At 34.6% G+C, this 22,364-nt stretch overlaps 1 protein-coding gene across 8 annotated transcripts in view; it reads left to right on the top strand.

The window, feature by feature from the left end:
* The window catches only part of VTI1A (vesicle transport through interaction with t-SNAREs 1A), a 406,811-nt gene that overhangs the window by 236,605 nt on the left and 147,842 nt on the right, over nucleotides 1-22,364 (top strand). Inside the window, exon 9 of one of the 8 annotated variants that reach the window (XM_074233710.1) lies at nucleotides 230-18,430. The exons of the other annotated variants lie outside the window; for them this stretch is intronic. Coding sequence (XP_074089811.1) covers nucleotides 230-335 — 106 coding nt within the window. The 3' untranslated portion in view covers nucleotides 336-18,430. Of the gene's footprint in view, nucleotides 1-229; nucleotides 18,431-22,364 lie in introns of those variants that run through there. 8 annotated transcript variants of the gene reach the window in all.

The following is a 22,364-nucleotide window of genomic DNA, read 5'->3' as shown; positions in this document are numbered from 1 at the left end:
ATCATTCATCATTTTTTAGTGTAAAAAAATCATGCAGTTATTTAAATAATATCATATTAATGTTAAAGTTCAGCTGTCATTTAATGGTATGGCTTAATCAGACATAGCATTTAGGAAAAACAGTTTTTCCAGGCTTTCAGGTTGGCAGATTCAAATAAGGATTTATGGGCTTTTAAACCAATGTGTTTTTTCCCCGTTTATGCTTGATGCACTTCACCCTTTTTTGCAGGACACCACAAACTATTATTTGCAAGGAAATGAAGTATCTCCCTATATTGTGTTTGAATACATTTGCAAGTAATTTGGAGAGGGCGAACGACAAACAAATGTTATAACCTTTGCCTGAACTTGCTCCTGGGAAAACAGACTTAAGTTTCTCTTATTTCAAAAACCAAAAGAAGAAAATCATTGGTGAAATCTGCTTGGGGTTCACAAATGCAGTCAATCACTGAGTCATCCTTTTTGGGATATGTGTGGGGAATGAGCATTAAAAAAAGTCCCTCTCTGAATAACCATGCTGAATTTTAACAGGGGGAAGTTCTGGTTTCCACCTGTGTACAGCTTTTCATCCTATGCATTGTACTATCAGTGGTGAGGTGTAGCACTTGGTATTATGTCGAGTTCACTGGGCCCTCTCAATCAATACTGTTGACTGATGGACTGGGTCTTTGGAGACCAAGGGTAGTATGGTATTTTTGGACTTTTTAAAATTTTTGTCCTATATGAGATAAATTTTTGTGGGCACAAAACAGGTAAAACTATTTCCAGATTTATTTTCTGGTCTCCTTATGGAAATTTGTGTTCAAATGCCACCCCTTTGGAAGTCAAGATCATTTTAATCATTCTGTTTGCATCCTTAGTGCCTAGTATAGTGTCAAACACACAGCAGACCCTTTATAATATTTGTTAATTAATTGATTCTGACCATCGTTTATTTGCTGAAGAGCATCAGAGAGCTTAAGTGAATTGTCCGCATAAATAAACTAAGATCAGAGGCAAAATGTCTTTCTGACTCCAAGACCAGAACGATGCCACATTTCCTCTCTAATCACAGGTCCATGTTGTTGTATAGATGACTTTGGCATTTTTTCTGAACCTCTTGGAGTCTCAGTCTCTTCCTGTGTAAAATAAGGATTGTAATCCCTATCCATCCTATCCCACAGATTGTAGTCAGTATTACATGAGATAATATATCTCAAAGAGTTTGTAAATTGTAGGGTTATTCTTCTGATATAAAGTTTTTATATTTCCTTTTTATTGTTATTTTTATTATGCTGTTTATATATAATGTAGTCCTGAATAAGAAATTCCTCTGTGTTACTATACATTTTATGACTATGGAATTAAATTACTCAGATATTAATTAATAAGAAAAAAGGTTTTTTCTTTTTTTTTTCAAAATTAGACTACTGTCATATTAAATCAACAAATTTGTAACTTAGACAATCCATTTACTTTAACAAAAGAAATGATTAGATTGTAGCTATCCAAATCTATTATGAAGACAATTGAAACAAATAGTCCAGTCCATCAGGGTATCTTTCTAAATGACTTGTCTGCAAGTTGATCTAAACTAAGAGAAGAAAAAAATTATAAAATTAAGCTTACTTAATCTTCCTTAACCTATTAGTCAAACCCATATCATGGGTTCTATTCTTTTTAAACTTAGTTACCATTAGCTTTCAATAAATATAAAAATTCTTTTGTTGCAATTCTAAAATTCTTAAGGTATCCATTTAAAAAACAATTGTCCATTCTCCAAAACAAATTGATTTTGCTAGTAATTAAAAGGGGGGACAAAATGAGCCTTTATATTAAGCACTTACTATGTGCTGGGCACAATGCCAAAAGAAAAAGATAGCATACATGAGTAGAAAGCAGCACAAATACAAGATGATGACCTGGTTTTAGTTCATGAAATGAGAAATTTATGAAATAGACTAAAGTTAAAAGAATAATTAGTGAATATAAAATATAACAAGCATCTCAACCCAAAATTTGTGGGTCTTTGGATAACCCAAAGGAAAATAAAAGAGGAAATTGGTCTGTTGAAGATTATAATGGGAAAACTTTATATGAAAATAAATATATAGCTTATTTTTTATAAAGTAATTTTTCTTCCTCTTTGACATAAGATGGAGAGCTGCCTCGGGACAAACTGTTCATTTCCTGGCTGGGTAGACAGAATTTTAAATATAGTATTCAAATAGTAATGAAAATGGTCATGGAACAAATGGCCATTCATGTTCTATGGATATTGCATCCCCCCAAAATGGATTTCCACAGACATTCAGGGGAATTGATTACTGTAATTGGTTGTCTTAAAGTGACATTTGTATGGCTTATTGGCCTAAACATTGCTCTTCCTTAACATAAATATTTTTCTATGGAGAAAGCTCTTGATTAGCATTTGACTAGGGGGTCTCAGGTAGTTCATGTTAGTGCTTAGCAACAATGAGAATAATAATAATAATAATTTCCCAAGAGTTTTGATGAGAACACAAAACCCAAAGGAAATTGTGATTATCTATTTTCCTTTCTCATATTTAACAATTTTTAGATTTTAAAGATTACATTTTTATTCAGGGTAATAATGATTTAGATACAAAGCAATTTGCCAAACCCATCATCATAAATTTGGAAGGAAATAGTACACAGTCATGTAGCTGATATGCTGTGTATGCTGGCAGATGGCTTTGGAAGGAAATGATGTGGATAATAAGAAAAAAAGCATTCTATATAAGATGATCTCAGCATTTAATCATTTCTTGTTTTTCCCATATAAACTTTACCTGCCCAACTATTTCTGCAAATTGAAAAAGAGTAGAAAGAGATATCATTAATATGTGGATTTTGCTTATCCTTACAGTTAATGGCATGCAGCACCTTGGTTAGTTAAGGCTGTTGTAAATAATCCATTGCACACATACTACAGAAAGCATTAAGTGTAGTTGAAGTAACTAGTGTAATCTAAACTCCTCTAATGCTATAGAATACGTGTGTTTTTCTTGGACCCACTTCCCGGAACATTTGGGGGACTAATTGGTAGTTATCATTGTAATCACATTTTCCCTGTTTTTGAAAAGCAGTCTATGGCTATGTTCAAGTGATGGGTAAAACATCTGGATATATACCTTAAATATACTTTCATAGCTATTCCTGAGGATAAATATTCTTCATTAATAGAAATTCCAACCAGAGAACTTATAAGCCATAAAAGTTTTTAAAAATAAGATGGAGGTAAATTATGTTTAAGAAAATATATCAGTGCTATGAAGGAAAAAATAATCACTCTTGTTGCTTTATTACCATTTCACTTAGATGTTTTGTAACATTTTTAATTGCTCTTATACTGTCTGAAAATTCAACAGCAAAGAGTTTCCAAGTCTTCTAAGAGAAATGTCCTTGAAAATTCCCTCACTATGTCCACATGCTTAAAAGCATAGATTGTCTCATAGAATTCTTTCTTTATATTCCCCCCTTATTTTTCACATTCTTTATCCTAGTTTCATATTTACTAATTGAATATGGACTCTGACCATATATACAAGTCTCTTTCTTTTTTTATAAGGTGTTTATTCTTTTATAACCAAATGGCTACTGGATATGGCATTCATAGCCATAATACCAGCTACTTGGGGGGGGGGGGGGGCTGAGACTGGTTGATCTCTTAAACTTACAATGACCTAAACTAATTGCCTGCAACAATACATTTAACATTAATGTGTTGAGCCCTGGGATATGGTGCTGCTCCTAAAGTCTCCTTAGGGTTTCCTAGAATGGAAAAACTGGTCTGGGTTGGAAAAAGGACATACTGCTCCCATACTGAAGTTAAAGCCCCCCCCCCCCCATATTGAACAGAATATTATTGGGTCCAAGCTTAATCCCAGTAAGATAAAGCCAAAGTTCATCTGTCAGAGCTAGGGACACTTGGGGTAGAGTCCAAGGTCTTCTTGAAAGGTACACAAAGGGGCAGCTAGGTGGCACAGTGGATAAAGCACCAGTCCTGGAGTCAGGAGTACCTGGGTTCAAATCCGGTCTTAGACACTTAATAATTACCTAGCTGTGTGGCCTTGGGTAAACCACTTAACCCCATTTGCCTCGAAAAAATCTACAAAACAAAACAAAATGAAAGGTACATAAAAATGACAGTCCAATAGCAGGAAACATAGTGTGGAGTTGCTGTTCAGTTGTTTTGATCATATCCTATGATTCATGACCCCCTTTGAGGTTTTCTTGGCAAAGATGTAGGAGTGATTTGCTATTTTCTTTTCCAGCATATTTTCCAGATGAGGAAACTGAGCCAAATAGGGTTAAGTGGCCTGTCCATGAACACACAGCTAGCTACATGTCTGAGATTGAATTTGAACTCAGTTTTTCCCTCACTCTGGGTTCAGCACTCTGAACCACTATGCCACCTAGCTACCCTTGATGTAGAGACAGGAGAGAAAAGGTATGGAGGCCCCAGCAAAATAAGGCAAAGGAAGACCTAGGTAAAGTCCCTACCTCTGACACATACTAGTGTGTGACTATGGACAAAACAATTAAACTCCCTGTCTCCTTAGGCTATTTTCTAAAACTAGGAATTACACTGATCAGCAATGATGATCTGCATTGGTAGAAAGAACTTATATCCTAAAAATCCTTTTTGTTTCCCCAATTGATAGTTTATTTTTCCAGTTACATGTTATGAAAGTTTTTCAACATTCATCCACATGTATATGTATATTTATAAGTTGCATAATTTCCTTCCACCCTCTCTTCTTATTCCTCCTCCCCTCAGTGGTGAACAGTCTGGTGAACATTGTACATTTTAATTTGTGTTTAACATGTTTACAGATTAGTCATTTTCTTTATGAGGAATTAGGTCTAATGGAAAATAAAGAAAACCATGAGATAAGAAGGAAAAATATAAGAGAAATTTTTTAAAAAGTGAATGTAGGGTTCATTCAGTTTCTGAAGGGTTTTTGTTTTGTTTTGTTTTTTCTTCTGAATGTGAATAGCATTGTCCATAAGAGGTCTCCCAGGGTTGTCCTAGCTCTCTGAACTGCTGAGAGGAGTTGCATCCATCAAGGTTGATAATCTCACAATGTTGCTGTTAATGTGTAGAATGTTCTTGGTTCTGCTCCTTTCCCTCAGCATCAGTTTCTGTAATTCATTCCAAGCTTCTCTAGAGTCCAACCATTTATGGTTTCTTTTAGAACAATAGTACTCCATAACATTCATATATACCATCCACCTAATCATATCAAAATTATAATTATTATCATAGAGATATTCTTGTGTCTCAGAGGGACCTAATGACTTGGCCATGTTTTCTTAGGTATTAAATAGTAGAGGCAAAGTTGAACTGAAGTCTTCCTAACTCCACTTCAACATCCTGCTTTTTAAATTTCATAATTATTTAAAAGAGAATAATTTTAAAGCTTTTAAGGTTTTACAGTATAATGATCACTTAAAAACCTCAGTTTTTACATTAAATTAATACTTTTAGCATGTTCTTCCAAAATTCATAATTTAATGGTGATTCATTTCTGTTCCTTATTATTTGGTCACTGTTGAAAAGCATGATTATATTCTTTAGTGTTAGATGCAGTTGAAACTAATTCCTCAATTTCCTTCCTTTTAGGTTGTCTTTTTTTTTCTTTTCTGTAACCAATGTCATTCTTTAATACAGGCAATTGTATGAATGGTACACTTTCCTTTTACCATCAATACAGTCTTTGAATACAGCCTTGAGTTGTTAACTGGAAGCAACAGGCCCTGGGCTTTGCTTGTAAACAAGCAATGGAGCCTTTGGCCCCCCTTGTAAATGGCTATTTATTAACATATACCATCACCAAACAGCATTTTACAGTTCCAGGCTGCAGCACTATTAGGCCACTGTCTGCCCCATTGTTGGTGGAGAGAGGCCTTCAGCCATCTGTTTCAGTTAATGATATAATCAGTAAACAATATCTGTACTTTCTAAATTGGGTTGTCATGCCTGCCCTATCCACAAATCACTCCCTCTTTTCCCTACCACCACCATCACCATATTTTCTGTTTGAACGCTCACACTGTAAATTAGAGTATTCACCCATCAGTCTAGGCTTTATTTTAAAAGACTTGCTGTGTTGTAAGATGGTACAAAGCAAGCTCAGTAACAGCTCATGTACGATGCAGGTGGTCGGGCTAGTCGCTCCCCAGATCAAAAAGTCAAACAACTGAGAATCTTCCTTTGAAAGTGCAATGACGGACACAAGGCAAGGCTTATCTTCACCACCAAGAAAGAGTTACAGATAGACATCACAGGCATGTGAGGACAAAAGGGGGGTTTCATCATGTTACTACATAAGAAGTCTACTGCAGGCTTCTCAGAAGGCATCTTTGGGATATAGTCTGGTTTTTTCCCCTGCCAAATTAAAATGCTGCCCTACACATTATGCAATAGTTCAGCATTATAATTTATGTTCAAGTGCAACCCTTAGAGTGACTGTAGAATTAAAAACCTTTAGGACAGGAAATGGGTTTTTTTTTTCCATGATGGTATTTTATTTTTCAGTAGCAATGAAGAACATTTCTATTTATACCCCACTAGGGGTTTTGTGGGAGAATAAACAAAGTAAGGAACTGGAAATTGTGGTTTTCCAGAAATGTTTTCTAGAGATAGCCCACATTAACAAAATATCTTAGGGATATGTATTGGAAGTTTATTATTTTGGCATTAAGGAAGGCTTCATTTCTTTCTTGCACAAAAACTTTTGGTTAAACAGATATATGCAGTGTTCATATTTATAATTCAACTCTTACTAAATAGCTCATGATAATACAGTTTGTATTACGAATTAGGTATTATCAACAAACTGACAAAAAGGAGATAAAATCTTATTTTGGGAAATATTGAATATGATGATAATTGTTTTGGAATTTTGACAACTAGGACCCCTTTTTAATGGTCAAAGCACAGAAACAAAATCTGGTAAAAAAAAAATTTAATAAGAAAGTAATATCCACAGTGGGAAACTCAAATAGAATGTCATCTGAAATGAAGACTCTTGTCATTCTCCAGTAGTCAAAGAATATGATTACATAATTCTCAAAAAAAATTGCAAAGTATTCATTGCCATATAAAAGATTATTCCAAAATATTAATAATAAGATAAATGCAGGGGCAGCTAGGTGGTACAGTATATAGAGCACAGGTCCTGGAATCAGGAAGACCTAAGTTCAAATTCAGCCTTAGACACTTACTAATTGCCTAGCTGTATAACTGTGAGCAAGTCACTTAACCCCATTTTCTTGCAAAAACCTTAAAAAAAAAGATAAAGGCAAATCAAAACAACAATGAAGTTTTATCTCACACCCTGCAAATTGGCAAAAAGTGGCAAAAAAGTAATAGTCAATTTCGAAGGGATTGAGGGATCAAACACATTGATACATTGTTGGTGGAACTGTGAAATAGTACAACTATTTTGGAAAGCAGTTTGGAATTAAGCAAATACAGTGACTAAAATGTATATACATTTTTGTCCTAGAGACAACATTATTGGACCTATGCTCCAAGGAAGCTTCGTATATTAAAAATATATACCAAAATATTTATAGTAGCATTTTTTATGATATCAAAAATTGGAAACAAAGTATATGTCCATTAATAATTGAGGAATGACTGAACAATTGTGGTATATTAATATAATACAATATTACTGTGCTGTAAGAAATAATGTTTGTGATGGATATAGTGAAAGGTGGAAAGATGTGTATGAACTTATGCAGAGTAAAGTAAGCAATGCCAAGAAAATATATAGAGTAGCTACACTAATGTAAATGGAAAGAACAAAGACATTCCAAAATATTAGCAATGAATATAGTAAAATTATAAAGATCCAGCAGGAATTAAATGAAAAAATACAACACCTGCCAACCTTCCCCTTTGTGGAAATGGGAGCTCCACATATATGAAGTAATGCACATATTTTCTGATTTTTTTCAATAAATCAATTAGTTAAACTCTCTAAAAATATTATTTGTTATCCAGGATGTCTGTCTAGGAAGGGGGAAGGAATACCTGAGATAACTATGGTGATGTAAGCAGCAGAAGATATCAACAAGAACTTGGGTTTTTTTTTTTAAAGAAATTTAGACTCAACCAAATATAACAAAATACCTTTCAAAAATAAAAATGAGGGCTATGATTTCTAAAATATATTTTTGGGGTTTGGGATTTCTATCATTAGCCCACTTTTCCTGACTGTATATACAAGCAGGTATTAGAAAATTATATTAACAGTTTCAGATCACTAGAATACAGATTATCATTTTACCCCAGTTCATCTCTGGAATCATTTGGTCTATTACCAATATGCTATCCTCAAAAACTACAGTTTATTCCTATTATCTGAAGGTTAACAGGCTCAGTTGTCATTGTGCCAGTGCTTTAGGTGAACACCATTAGAATAAAAAAAAAATCCAGTTACCCAAACATCATAGCTGACATTTATCAGTACACATTTATTTGCTGTACTAACAGTGGGAAGGATACAAAGAAGTATAAACCCTCATTTTGGGGAACTTACATTATAGTAAGAAAGACAAAATTTAAAAACTAAATAATTATAACAGAGTGATGTGCCATTTTCTGTGAATAGTGTGTGATGAAAGCAATGAGTGTTGGGCAAGTTAAACTTATATTACAGTGACTTCATCAGAAAGATTATGCAATATTTCACATCTGTAAGCACTCCTAACCTCTAATTTTTTTTTAATTAACAGACATCCATTTTCTCTTCATCCCACTTTCCTCCCCATTGAGAAGGAAAAGTTTTTTTTCCTTTAAAAAGCAAATTTCTCAAGACTTCTGGCCAAGATGGTAGAGAGAAGATAGGCACAGTTCTAAAGTCTCCTTATCTTCCCTTATATATAATAAAAATCAAATTTCTCCTAACAAATATGTACAGTCATGTAAAACATTCTCCCAATAGCTACAATTATGAACAAATATACATTTATACACACACACACACACACACACACACACACACAGATTTTTTGTCTCAGTACACATCCTAAATCTTATCACCTCTCTTTTTCACTCTGGAATTAAGGATAATCATGATAATGATCGTAGTTGTTGTAGCATTCAAAGTTTTTATTTTTTACAATGTTACTTTCTCTTATATTTTTCTCTGGGTTCTATTAATTTTATTCTTAATTAATATTTATCAAAGTAATCAAAATTATTCATAATATGGATATTATGGTTTAAATTATTCTTCGGTTCTGCTTAGTTTACTCTGCATCAGTTCATCTAAGGTTTTCTATTTCTTTTTTTTTTTTTAGGTTTTTTGCAAGGCAATGGGGTTAAGTGGCTGCCAAAGGCCACACAGCTAGGTAATTATAAGTGTCTGAGGCAGGATTTGAACTCAGGTGCTCCTGACTCCAGGGCCCGTGCTCTATCCACTGCACCACCTAGCCACCCTTCTAAGTCTTTTTAAAATCATCTTTTATTCTCATTTCTTATAGTGTTCTTACCATATTTGTATGCCAAAGCTTATTCACCCTTTCCTCAATTAATAGACATTTGCTTAATTACCAGTATTTTGCCAAAATAAAAGGAAATAAAAAAGATACTTTGCATACAAAAATATTTCAATAATGAGGAATATGAGAAAGAATCTCAGAGATTGGTGTATGATAAGTTAGGGCTTTTTTGTATAGGAGATGAAACTTGCACTTGACTTATAATTTAGTTCCAATAAAAGAAAAAAGTCGTTTTCCATGTCTTAACAGCTTCCAACTCATATTTCTAAAAAAGGTAATATGGTATTAGGAGCATCTCCCTGGATCTGACTGTTCTCAGGAAATATTGTGAGAGAAAACAATCTGACAATTAGTTTAGTACTCATTGTAAATTAAAAAATGAATAGTATGGGCTAAAGTTAACTTATTGAATTAAACTCTGATATTGAATAAAGTATTATGTTTTGGATTTCTTTTACCCACTAAGGAAAAACATCTATATGGAAAACTTTTGCAAGAAGTTGGATTTTTTGTTCAAACCAAAAATAATGGTTTAGCTCATAAGTAGTTTTCATGATGAAAGTTAAATAGGGGCGGCAAAACCCTCATTTTTATAAAAATGCTAAGAATTCTTGACTTGGATTATATTACATACCCATAAAAGTCTGTATCTTTGTAAATACTCTATGTGTTTTCCTTGCATCCTTAACTGAAATTCAGTTGCATTCTCAATTATGTACATGATGTCAAAAGATGAAGATTGACATTCACATTCTTTTATTGCCACAAGATATTTAATTAATAGGTATTATACTTTAAAATATTGAAATTTTTCTTATTATCTAAGGAATTATTTCTCATTACATAAACTCCTTCCAGATAGAATTTTAGTTAGCAGAGAACTTGCCTAACCAATAAAGCAAAGCCTTCGTTTTCTATTCTGTATGCATGATCTGAAGCTATAGCCTTTTAGGTCTTTTAATCTGTTTGTTCAAGGCCAAGCTATTTGTATGGATAATTTTTTTAGCTTCTCTATAGAGAAAAAAGAACATTTTATTTATTCACTGCGTTTTTATGTGGCTTCAAATTGCATAGATATTTTCAAGCTCATGGATGTGGAGGAGATAAAAGGTTCCTTATTTTATAAGCCTTTATTGTAGGCTTTTCAAATATACTGTTTTCTCATGGCTAGAATTTTTTTAAATAAAACATTACTTCACTATTATAATTGAAGCTTGATGTGGGCACCTTTTTCTTTTCCTCTATTGGATGTTAAACTGTGTGTGTTTAAGATCATCTTTATAGCATGTTACCTTCTGGATTTTAATGATTTTCTTGCTATGGAAATAGTTCTACCAGTCTTCATTTTTAATATGCAACTGTTACTTTGAGTTTGAGTGAAATCATATTAAAGAACTGGCTTGATGAGCAGATTTGGCATTTCAAAGGTCAAAAGGTATATCTTAGTACACTCTGAATCTAAAGACTGATGAAAATCATATCTTCCTCCTGGAGAACTTGGACTGAGTGGATCAGAATTTGAGAAAGACCAATTTGCAATTCTAGTGCAACTGGTTTCCAACTCGCTTCTACTAGAGCATTAGCTGCTGTTAGTTATGTGAAGGAATAGGGCTATGGAACAGCTTTCCCTGGCTGGAGCATTCCCAAGCCATCACGGTCATCAGACAGATGGGGAATAAATATTGTAAAATGATGGTACGTCTGAAGAATGAGCCCAAGATCCTCAGGACCCAATTTGGACTAGCTTCAATTGGAGCAAACAGGTGTTCCTGGGAGGAACTGTCCTCTGATGGTCATGGAGTGGGGGTGCCATTCTTTCACACACATAGTCACCTTTCCTTCTCTTCCCCCAGGAACATTAGAATGAACTATGTTGTTTTTTTGTTGGAATTATTTTTTTTAATGGAAAAACTGAACAGCCATTGAGTTAGGATGAGAGGAATTTGCTATAAAGTATGCTTTTAAAATGGGGTTTCTTGAAGATAATACCCAGATATTTTTCATCATTCATGTTTTGGTGAAAACTAGGGGAAATGATTCTCTCCTCCCAACCCCAACCCCCACCCTGCCCCAGGGCTGCATCTTACTAGATAAAATGCTCTTCATTTGTCACTAACTTATAACTGGCTGAAAACTGAAAGCAGGTCTGGAACTCCCTTGGGATGTTGCAGTGAGAAGGCAGATACAGGTGTCCCTGCTCTTGGATTAAGGAAATTTATTTTTCTGATGTCACCAAAAAGAAATAAATACCTACTGTGAGCTGGTGTTTTCTCAGACTGGGTTGCTATATAGATAAGGGGCTAGAAGAACTATGTCTTTAGCTCAACCCTTGAGCCTCTGTACCTGGGTGGTCTTGTTTTAACTGTTACTATTTAATTATTGATGATTTACTGAAGCTCAACATGGAAGCCTTAGGGAAAAATGAAATCCCACATGCCAGTTTCCTTAGATGCCTCTTCTTTGAGGCTTAAGTATCCTTCTAAGTGGTATAGTGAAACAGAATTGAGGGGGTCATTCTGAGGACCCCATGGGAAAGCCAGCCACCATATCTATACTTGCTGATGGATAGACTGATGTATCTGGAAGGCAGAGCAGATTCACGTACAGTTTGTAGCTTGTCACATCTGAATGCAAAAATACTCAAATAGACCAAAATCTATATAATAAGTATCATATAAGACATTTCTAATTTCTTCCATTTTCCTTTCTTTTCCTATTTCTCCCATACTCCTTTATTGTATTTTGAATAGTAAGAAGAGCACCACATCTCAATTCAGTACATATGAATTCTAGTACTTGCTCCACTATTTAACCTTTGCTAGGCCACTCATTTTTCTTATTTATAGGAGGAAAATAACACATACCCTAACTCATGAGACTATTGTGATAAAATTAATAAGATGGTGTGTATAGTTAGGGTATTACAACCAAAAAGTGGTGTAAAATAGTAAGATTATTATTTTTATTGCTGGAAAAATCAACCCATTTCTCCCAGTAGAAGTCATTGTCCTTTAAGATTTTATTCACTCTCATCCCCAAATTTATATTCTTTGTGGGGATGGAGATCAGGAAAAGTACAATGAGATACCAGGAACCTGTCTATCTCTTAAATATTTATATTCTAAGTTTGGGCTTCATCATGGAATGCATTCATTAAGCATGAGAGTATAATCTACGTGAAATATAGGATTCCTAGGAGTTAGAAATTCACAAGAAAGAAAATGTCAAAGGAAAATGGTGTTAGAAATGCCTCTGTATACTTAAAAAAAATCATAGGTTTTTAGATGTGGAAGAACCTTAAGAAATCATCTAGTCTATCCCTTTTTATTTAGAGATGAAGAAAATGGCAACCACAAAGATCATGACATGCAATTTGTGTTAATGCCTAGAACCCAGTTCCAAATTCAAGTTCAATCAAATATGCCATGTTCTTGTAATCCAAAGGAATGAATCACAGTAATCCAAATCCTAATCCAGTGTTGTTTCAGGGACATCATATTCACCAAAATCACGAGTGACCTCTTAATTGCCAAATTTAATGTCCTCTTTTTAGTCTTCAACTTCCCAATTTGCATTTTTACATTACTCTTAATTTGGCTCCCCTGACTTGGCTTCTTTTCTGACTCACATCTGACCTCTCTGACTGATCCTCACTAGTTTCTCTTTCTCCCATTTTCTTAGATGTGGACATCTCCTAAGAATTTTTACTTAAGTCTCTTTTCCTTTTTCTTTCTATACTCTTCTAATTGTTAGTCTAATGACCTTCACTTCCGCTATCATCTGTATACAAAAAAAAACTGTAATCCATATTCCAGCCATAACCTTTTTTTCTGAGTTTCAGTACTACATTTCTAATTACCTGCTAAATAACTCAATACCACAATTATAACTCATTCAAAACTGAGCTCCTCTTTGCTCCAAAAATTGTGCCTTCTAACTTTCTCATTCCTGTTAATGGCACCTTTATTCTCTCAGTTATTCAAGCTTGAAGTCTTGAAATATCTCTTATCTGCCTCCTCCTTTTCACTTATGCCATCCTTACTTTAATTCAAGTACTCATCACTTCTTTTTTTATTTTAATTTTTTTTTTTAGTTTTTGCAAGACAATGGGGTTAAGTGGCTTGCCCAAGGCCACACAGCTAGGTAATTATTAAGTGTCTGAGGCTGGATTTGAACTCAGGTACTCCTGACTCCAGGGCCTGTGCTCTATCCTCTGTACCACCTAGCTGCCCCTCATCACTTCTTTCTAAAACTAGAATAGCCTCTTAGCTGATCTTACCCTTCTCCTATTCAGTCATCAAACCTCTTCCTATGTAATATTATCTTAATTAGGATCATTCCTCTCAGAATTCCACTCAGAAACCTTCAATGACTCCCCATCATTTATTAAATAAAATAAATGCAACTTGGTTTGGTATTCAAGATTCTCCATGTTTGATTCTTTGTATGCCAAAAAGGAATCTTAAATGTTGGCTAATTTCTGATCCTGTCTTCTCCTATCTCTCTATCTCTTGTATGCCAGCATCTATTACTAGAATAGATTCCCTGACACCTCCTTTGTTAAAATGCTTCTTCTATATTTAGCTCTGTGTTCACCTCCACTACGTAGTGTTCTTTGACTACCTTCTCCACCCTTCCTTTCTCTTTGAATAGCTGAAAATATCATCTTCTCAATCTTGATTTCTTAGGCCACTTAATAATTTTCTACCAGCATGTAGTTTTTTTTGTGTGTGTTCAGGAGGGATGTGAGGAGAGTGTATGAAATACTTTGTAGTGGGCAGAACAACTTAAAAGCAAATGGAAGAAGGTAGGACAAAGTATCTAAAAGTGAAAGACCCTATAGACAGGGTGTCTTATAGGGATTTTGGGGGGGTCTGGGTCAGTATGGGGAGTGGGGTTGTGCACTAAATGGTGATTTTCTTGGCTAGTATTATATCACAAAAACTGATTGTTTCTTACTGATACGACACTTGTTACTGGCTTTTCTGTTAGTTTAGATTTTGTTAACTGTAGAGTTGAAGTAGTTAGTGATGATGTAATTAGTAATTAGAAATGCTGTAATTAGTTTAATCTCATTTTCACTGTGAGAAGAAGGGAGCAGGATTCCATTAGAAAAGTGAGCCAATTCCTTCTTAGATGGCATAGTGAAAAACAAATTTAAAATTGATTTCCAGTTGCACTTGAATGATAGCTAGCATTCTCTACTCTCAAATAAGTAGAAGTGTGGCTGCTCAGCATTGGCTTGTCAACCATATGCTGCATAGATGCATAAGCTAGTCCATATCATAGTAAATGGCATTAGTACTATTCCGGTATATGGGATATTTATATAATCTCTAGAATAATCCATCATATATTCCAGCCCTACAAAATCCTTCATTTGGTTTTTTGACTTTATTTTAAATACTTAACAATATTATTAAAAATATGTGCATTTCAGGGGCAGCTAGGTGGCATAGTGGGAGGGGCAGCTAGATGGCATAGTGGATAGAGCACACAGCCCTGGAGTCAGGAGGACCTGGGTTCGAATTTGTCCTCAGACATTTAATTGTCTAGCTGCATGACCTTGGGCAAGTAACTTAACCATTGCCTTAAATAAATAAAATTTTTTATGACATGACTAAGTGGCACAGTGGATAGAGCACCAGCCCTGGAGTCAGCTGTACCTGAGTTCAAATCCAACCTCAGACACTTAATGATTATCTGGTTGTGTGGCCTTGGGCAAGTCACTTAACCCCTTTGCAAAGAAAGAAAGAAAGAAAGAAAGAAAGAAAGAAAGAAAGAAAGAAAGAAAGAGATTTTTTTAAATGTAAATTTCAGTATACAAAGAAGAACAAAGAAAGGATTGTATATAAAGCCATGAAAGTTGCTACATGTAGTTTGTGGAGGTTTTTTAAGTCTATATTAAATTTCATATGGCAGTGACAAAAATTACTCTCTTCTGAATTTATTGTTTTCTTCTTCAAATGTTTTAAATGATTTATTGATATCTTTTCCCTTATTTTTAAATCTCTTTCGCTTTCAGATTCACTCCTTTCTTCCCTTAGAACAGGAAGCCTCTTTAATAGTCTTTCATAAAGTAATTTGGTTGGTCACTCATTTTCAGTCATGTACAATTCTTCATGACTCCGTTTGGGGTTTTCTTGGTAAAGATACCAGAATAGTTCGCCATTTCCTTCTCCAAATCACTTTACAGATGAGGAACCAAGGCAAACAAGGTTAAATCATTTGCCTAAGGTCATACAACTATTAAGTGTTTAAGGTCAGATCTAAACTCGGGAAGATAAGTCTTCCTGACTTCTAGTCCAGCCCTCTATTCATTGTATCATCTAGTTGGTATATAAAGTCAAGGAAAACAAGTTTGTGCATTGGCCATATCTTCAATTTAGGTCTCTTTCTAAACCTCTAATTTAATAGCTTTCTGCCCAGAGATATCTGACTTACCTCATCATCTGAAGACATTTGAAGACATTATTGGTCACTACATTAACTGGTTCTGTAGTCTTTCAAACTTTTCTTTTATATCAACTGATCATCTTGTAAATTATTTTGGTTCAACAGGCTGGTAAATTAACATAGTGTATAAAGATCTGAACTCTACTTCTGCTTCAACTATTTCCTAACTGATGACCATAGAAAAATCACATAATCTCTCTGGACCTTTGTTTCCTCATCTACAAAATGAGAGAATAGAAGAGTAAGATCAGTAAACATCAGTTTACAAGTCTTTTCAGTTTCTCAAAATTCATCATAGTCATCATATAATTTTCCATTATAATCATATACCATAATATTTTCAGCTCATATTTTCACAGAAGTGAGTGCCCATTAATTAGAGAATAGCTGAAAATATTATGGTATATGATTGGTATATAGTATTGGTCTAAAAGAATTAAATGGTTTTGGTAAAACCCTTTGGTTCAAGGAGGCCATTCCTAAGGCTTTACTCAAAGGCTCAAAAATAAGAGAGAAAGAACCTAATATAACCAAAGGGTGATCATCTGTTTTACCAAACCATTTACTTCTTTTGGACCAATACTTTTATTCATATAAAGTTTGTAGTCTTAGCTCTCTACCTTTTGGTAATGACAGGGGAAAAGTCTAATTTAGTCTAGGACTTTGTAGTATATGGAATAGATATGTTTGTTGGTCAATGTACTGTCATCACTGATTGGAATCAGATACACTTCAGAGTTCTCTAAACAAAGCCAAATCCTATACATGTATTTCGAGAAGAGTAGGATCACAACAGGACCATTGGATGACTAGGCAGGATAGAGAGGAAAGAGGTCAGATTCTACCACTTGTAAGCTACACAGCCCCAAGCAATATATTTTACCTTTTAGGTTCTTTTCCTCATCTGTAAAGTAGGGATAGTAAATCCTAACCTCCCTCCTTTAAGTCATTGTGAAGGTTAAATGAAATAGTGTCACTGAGACTCTAAGAAAGCCATAAAGCCACATGAAACGTGTTATTGTATTTTCTAGAAATTAAAAGGAAATCCACTTTGCCTTCATAGATCTTGTTTGTTCTCAGCAAAACATTCCAGAGTGGTGCTACAAATTAGAGGTGACAATTCCATCATTCAGTTGCTGGATTAGTTTTCATTTGTCATGTCCGTTTGTTTGGAGTTTTTTGTTTTGTTTTTGTTTTTCCCCAGAGACCAAAAATGAAAGCACTTGTAAAGGGTTTATTTACTCAGGCTTTTTTCTTTAATGTTTCTTGTTCTCAATTGATTATAAAAAATAAAAGGTTGAAACCTGTTAAAATATTTGTCTTCATGTATTGCCTATATAAAGCCTCTCTTCGTGGTATTTGGTGTTATTGTTTCTGATTGAAGTATTAGCATTTAATTATGTAAGGCAATTAAAAAGCTCAATATTGCTAGTTCTTGGGTTGATTCCATTAATTCTACAAGTATTAGTAAGAAATATATTGAGTTAGTTGAACAAGGGCATAAATGTTTAGATGTATAAAAAAAGCACCTAATGCTTTTTTAAGCCTTTAAAAGAAAATTTTTAAAAAATCCACCCAGTAAGGTGAAAGAGATAAAAAGCTTTTTTTTTTTTTTTTGGTTTATTTGTGTTGGTTTTCTTTTTTCCTGTAATTGCTGAGGCTGTTTTGTTCATAAAGAGAGAAGTGTTGCTAAGCTCCAGAGGTAATTGCTCAGCCCCATTGCAGGATATTGTGAAAGTTCTCAAGTTTACTTTAAACATACACACTAGCAAATTTGGTTCAGGCTTATTAAGTATTGTTTACTCTTGCCCAATTTGGCATCTTTGGCAGACTTCATCCATGAAAAGGACAGAGCTATGGATGGGGGGGGGGTTGTTAGAAATGAAGACAACAGCCTATTGATGATGCATTCTGAGCCTGTCAAGCAAATACTGCCAAGGAGTTGGCCCTGATCCTTGGCAATGACTGTAATAAAATCACCAAGATAGTGAAAGAGGAAATACTAATCTCTTCAAAAGTTTCTTCATTCCACATGTAGCACTGCCATCAGGAGTTGTGATGATAGTCACTTATCATAGTTATAACATTTGAAATTATTTTTCAATTTTGACGATTTTGAGCTATCTGCAATGGAGAATACCATCTGTATCCAGAGAAAGAATTATGGACTTTGTACAAAGACCAAAGACTATTACCATCAAATTAGAAAAAAAAAGCATTATTATGTAATTTTACTATCTCATACTTTATTTTTCTTCCTTAAGGATATGATTTCTCTCTCATCACATTCAACTGAGATCAATGTATAACTGGAACCATTGTAAAGGCTAAGAGAATGCCTTCTGTGGGGGGTCCGGGGAGTGAAGCAAGAATGGGGGGGGTAAAATTGTAAAACTAAAAGTAAATAAAATGTAGCCAGTGGGTGAAAAGCAATTGTACTGGGAGAAAGGGAAAGGAGAGGTAGAATGGGCAAAGATATTTCATGTAAAACAGTCAAATAGCTTTTGCAATGGTATGGGGGGGGGGGGGAATGTGAGGGGGAATGAGGGAGCCTTCATTCTCATTGGAAATGGCCCAGAGAGCAAATGGCATGCATACTTAATAGGGTATACACATCTAGAGGAAAAGGGGGATGGGAGAAAGAGGACGGGGGGGGGATATAGATGATAGATCATGGGAGTGGGTAGCTAGATATATCGCTTTTTATTTTTTTACTTTTTATAAGGTGGTGGTATTGGGTGATCTGTCTAGAACCATGTGGCTGGGTGGTTACTAGGTAATTGGGCTGGGATGTGAGCTTGAGGCCTCCTGGTCCCAGATCCAGTGCTCTATCCGATACACTTCTTGGCTGCCTCAAAGCACACTTTTGAAGAGGGACAGAGTGAAAGAAGAGAGAAAATATAGTAAATGGTAGTAGGGAGGAATCAATAGAGGGAGTTGCAATCAGAAACAGCAACTGTGGAAAAATATGGAAGTAACTTCTCTGATGGACTTATGATAATGTGATGCAGAGGTGGCTAGGTGGCAGAATGGATAGAGCACCAGCCCTGGAGTCAGTAGTGCCTGAGTTCAAATGCAGCTTCAGACACTTAATAATTACCTACCTTGGGCAAGCCACTTAACCCCATTTGCCTTGCAAAAACCTGGGAAAAAAAAAAAAGAAAGTGATGCACCCCAGAGCCAGAGCTGATGATATCAGAACATGGAACAGACTGAAGCACATTTTTTTTTCTTTCTTTCACTTTATTTCTTGTGAGGTTGTTTTATTTTTGTGGGGGCAGAGGGGATTGTGTCTTCTCTTACAATAAGACTATTTAGTAATGTGAATATAAATAAAATATAAATTAAAATTTTTTTAAAGGATAAAAAACAATGGTATTGATATTATATCATCCACATTATCAATGATTTCCTTCCTCTTCTTCTTCTAGAGGGTAAAAATTAACCATTGTGCTGACCAGGACTAACTTTGTATGCATTATTCCATAACCATAGTCTTCACCTGCACATAAAAAGGAGTAGAAGGTGTCTTCTCAGATCTCTTTCGTGCTGCCAAGCTTGATAATTATAATTTTTAGCATTGTTTTGTTTTGTGGTTCTTTCTATTTACCTTGTTGTAGTCGTTGGGCAGCTAGGTGGTAAGGTGGATAGAGTGCCTGGCCTGGTGTCAGGAGTTCAGGTCCAGCCTCGGATGCATGCTAATTTTATGAAACTTAGCAAGTCATTTAACCCTTTTGGTCTCAGTTTCATATGTGCTGGAGAAAGAAATGGCAAACTTCTCCAATATCTTTGCCAAAGAAAAGTTCAAATAGGGTCATGAAGAGTCAAACACAAATGGAAAATGACTGAAAAACCACAAAAGTCATTATGTAAGTTAGATCTGCTTAACTCACTTTACATCAATTCATAGAAATCTCTGTATGCCTTCTTTCATTCATCATTAATCATTATTCTTGTAGAGCCATAATATTGTATTCATTGCAATATATTCATCATAAATTAAACAATTTAAACAACTATTCTACAATCTATATTCCTTTATCAAACAGCCTGGTTCCAAGCAAAAGTCTTAGGAATATGCTGTCAAATTGATTTTGAACCGTGAAGGACTACTTTTAGGACCTGGGTATCAGCAAGTTAGGAATATACCTGGCTCTACTATCATCTAGCCCAGTTCTCTCAATCTTGTCTTTGTCATAAATAACAATGATAACATGCCAGACTGGAAACCAAAATTATTGACTTGCCTTTTACACTACTATCATAGTTGTGTTTATATAAGCCCATTATCATATAAATTGATATCCTTAGTTTGGCCTTGAAGAACTAATGTTTCCTTTCCACATATAGAATCTTAAGCAGTACAAATAGTTTCCGTCATAATTATTTTTTTCAGATTTTAATGACTTTTGTTGATTTTATAATAATTCCAGGATTACCTAGTATGATTTATGTTCATTTTGAGATTTTCTAATAAAGTGACTACTAATAACAGTGTATCACACATATATAAGTAAACATATATAAAAATAAGAAAATTAAAATGTATTATATCCCCTTTGGTAATATTGAAAATAGAGCTTCATTATTTTGAAGAAATATAGCAAGCTTATTAAAATGAATGCATTCAAAAATAATTTTGGCCAAATTATCTTTTTGGCTTTCCTAATTTTGGCAAAATTTTTAGTTAAAAAAAATCCCCAAAGAATGTTTTTTGGTGGAATTTATTTAAGCAAAGACTGGTCAGGTCACAGTAGTCCAATCAAAAATGATTCTTCTGGGGCTGATGAGTTCTGTTTGCTTGGTTTATACAGAACACACAGCCAAGTCATTAAGTTAACATGAGTGAGCAGGAAAAAATGGTTCACAAATTTATTTGACCTTTGCCATATGTATGGGCAAAAAAATGCATTCAATTTAATTGTTTTCCCTCCTCTTGACAGTTTTTGTCAAACTAAGAGTGTTTTTGGAGATAGAAATAATCAGGAAGGATATGTTACTAACAACTGACTACCTCATTTTTTTTTTTAGATTTTTCAAGGCAGTGGGGTTAAGTGGCTTGCCCAAGGCCACACAGCTAGGTAATTATTAAGTGTCTGAGGTCAGATTTGAACCCAGGTATTCCTGACTCCAAGGCTGTACCACCTAACTGCCCACAACTGACTACTTTAATGAATAGTTTCTACTTGATATCATTTTTGTAGTCACTTCAAACCACTTTTAGAAGAAAGTAGGATAAAAATCCTAAGTGAAGAAAAAAATATTTTCCCTGTGTTTAATTAGATAGCATTTATACTGGAAAAGTAATTATTATTAGTGTGGTTTCTGTTATATACTACATATATTAAGCATAGTACTATATTATGGAATCTTATATTTCCTAATAATAATCATATCTTCTGATTGTCTACTGCCTTATTCTTTTTTTTTAGGTTTTTGCAAGGCAAATGGGGTTAAGTGGCTTGCCCAAGGCCACACAGCTAGGTAATTATTAAGTGTGTGAGACGGGATTTGAACCCAGGTACTCCTGACTCCAGGGCCGGTGCTTTATCCACTGCACCACCTAGGCGCCCCTGCTGCCTTATTCTTTATGAAGTACTTTAATATTTTATTCAATGAATTAGAAAGAATTAGCTGCATTTGGGGGGGGGGGTGTTTTTAGGTTTTTGCAAGGCAAATGGAGTTAAGTGGCTTGCCCAAGGCCACACAGCTAGGTAATTATTAAGTGTCTTGAGGCCAGATTTGAACTCAGGTACTCCTGACTCCAAAGCCTGTGCTCTATCCACTGAGCCACCTAGCTGCCCCTTAGCTGCATATTATTGATAAAGAAATACAACTAGTGTTCCTTGGGCAGTGAACCCACGTCTTCTGAAGTCTAAGTCAACACTTCTTTTATTCTACTTATTTTTTATAATTGGTTCTATTCCAGGTCTCAATTTTTAAATAGCTGCATATAAAGCAGTTTATTTAGTCCATTTCACTTCTTCATCACCTTACTTTGAAACAAGTAAATAAAACAATCTCCATAGACTTTTTTCTTTTATGTTTATATGAGTATGTTTGTTTGATATTACTCCCTGTCCTTTTGAAAAAGTTTTACCACCATGTTAGATTTCTTATCTCTTTTAAAATATCTTCTAAGGATTGCATTTTTACATTTTCAAGCAAGAGAATTCATTTAGATTCTTAAATGGAAGCTTCCCAATGCAGTATTCAATTGAAAGCTAAAATATTTAACAAAGAATGTCAGAAAAGCCTTAAATCTAATCTCATTTCCACTTCTGTGTCTAAGAAAGCTATCAAAATCTTTGGCAATTATGGTGTTCTCTAGAGAATTGTTCTCAAGAATAATATGAAGAAAGAGGAAAGAATCATGGCAGTGGTGA

Source organism: Macrotis lagotis, chromosome 4 (assembly GCF_037893015.1).
Source record: "Macrotis lagotis isolate mMagLag1 chromosome 4, bilby.v1.9.chrom.fasta, whole genome shotgun sequence".
NCBI classification, from domain to species: Eukaryota; Metazoa; Chordata; class Mammalia; order Peramelemorphia; family Peramelidae; genus Macrotis; species Macrotis lagotis.
This window is presented reverse-complemented; position numbering and strand designations above follow the sequence as displayed.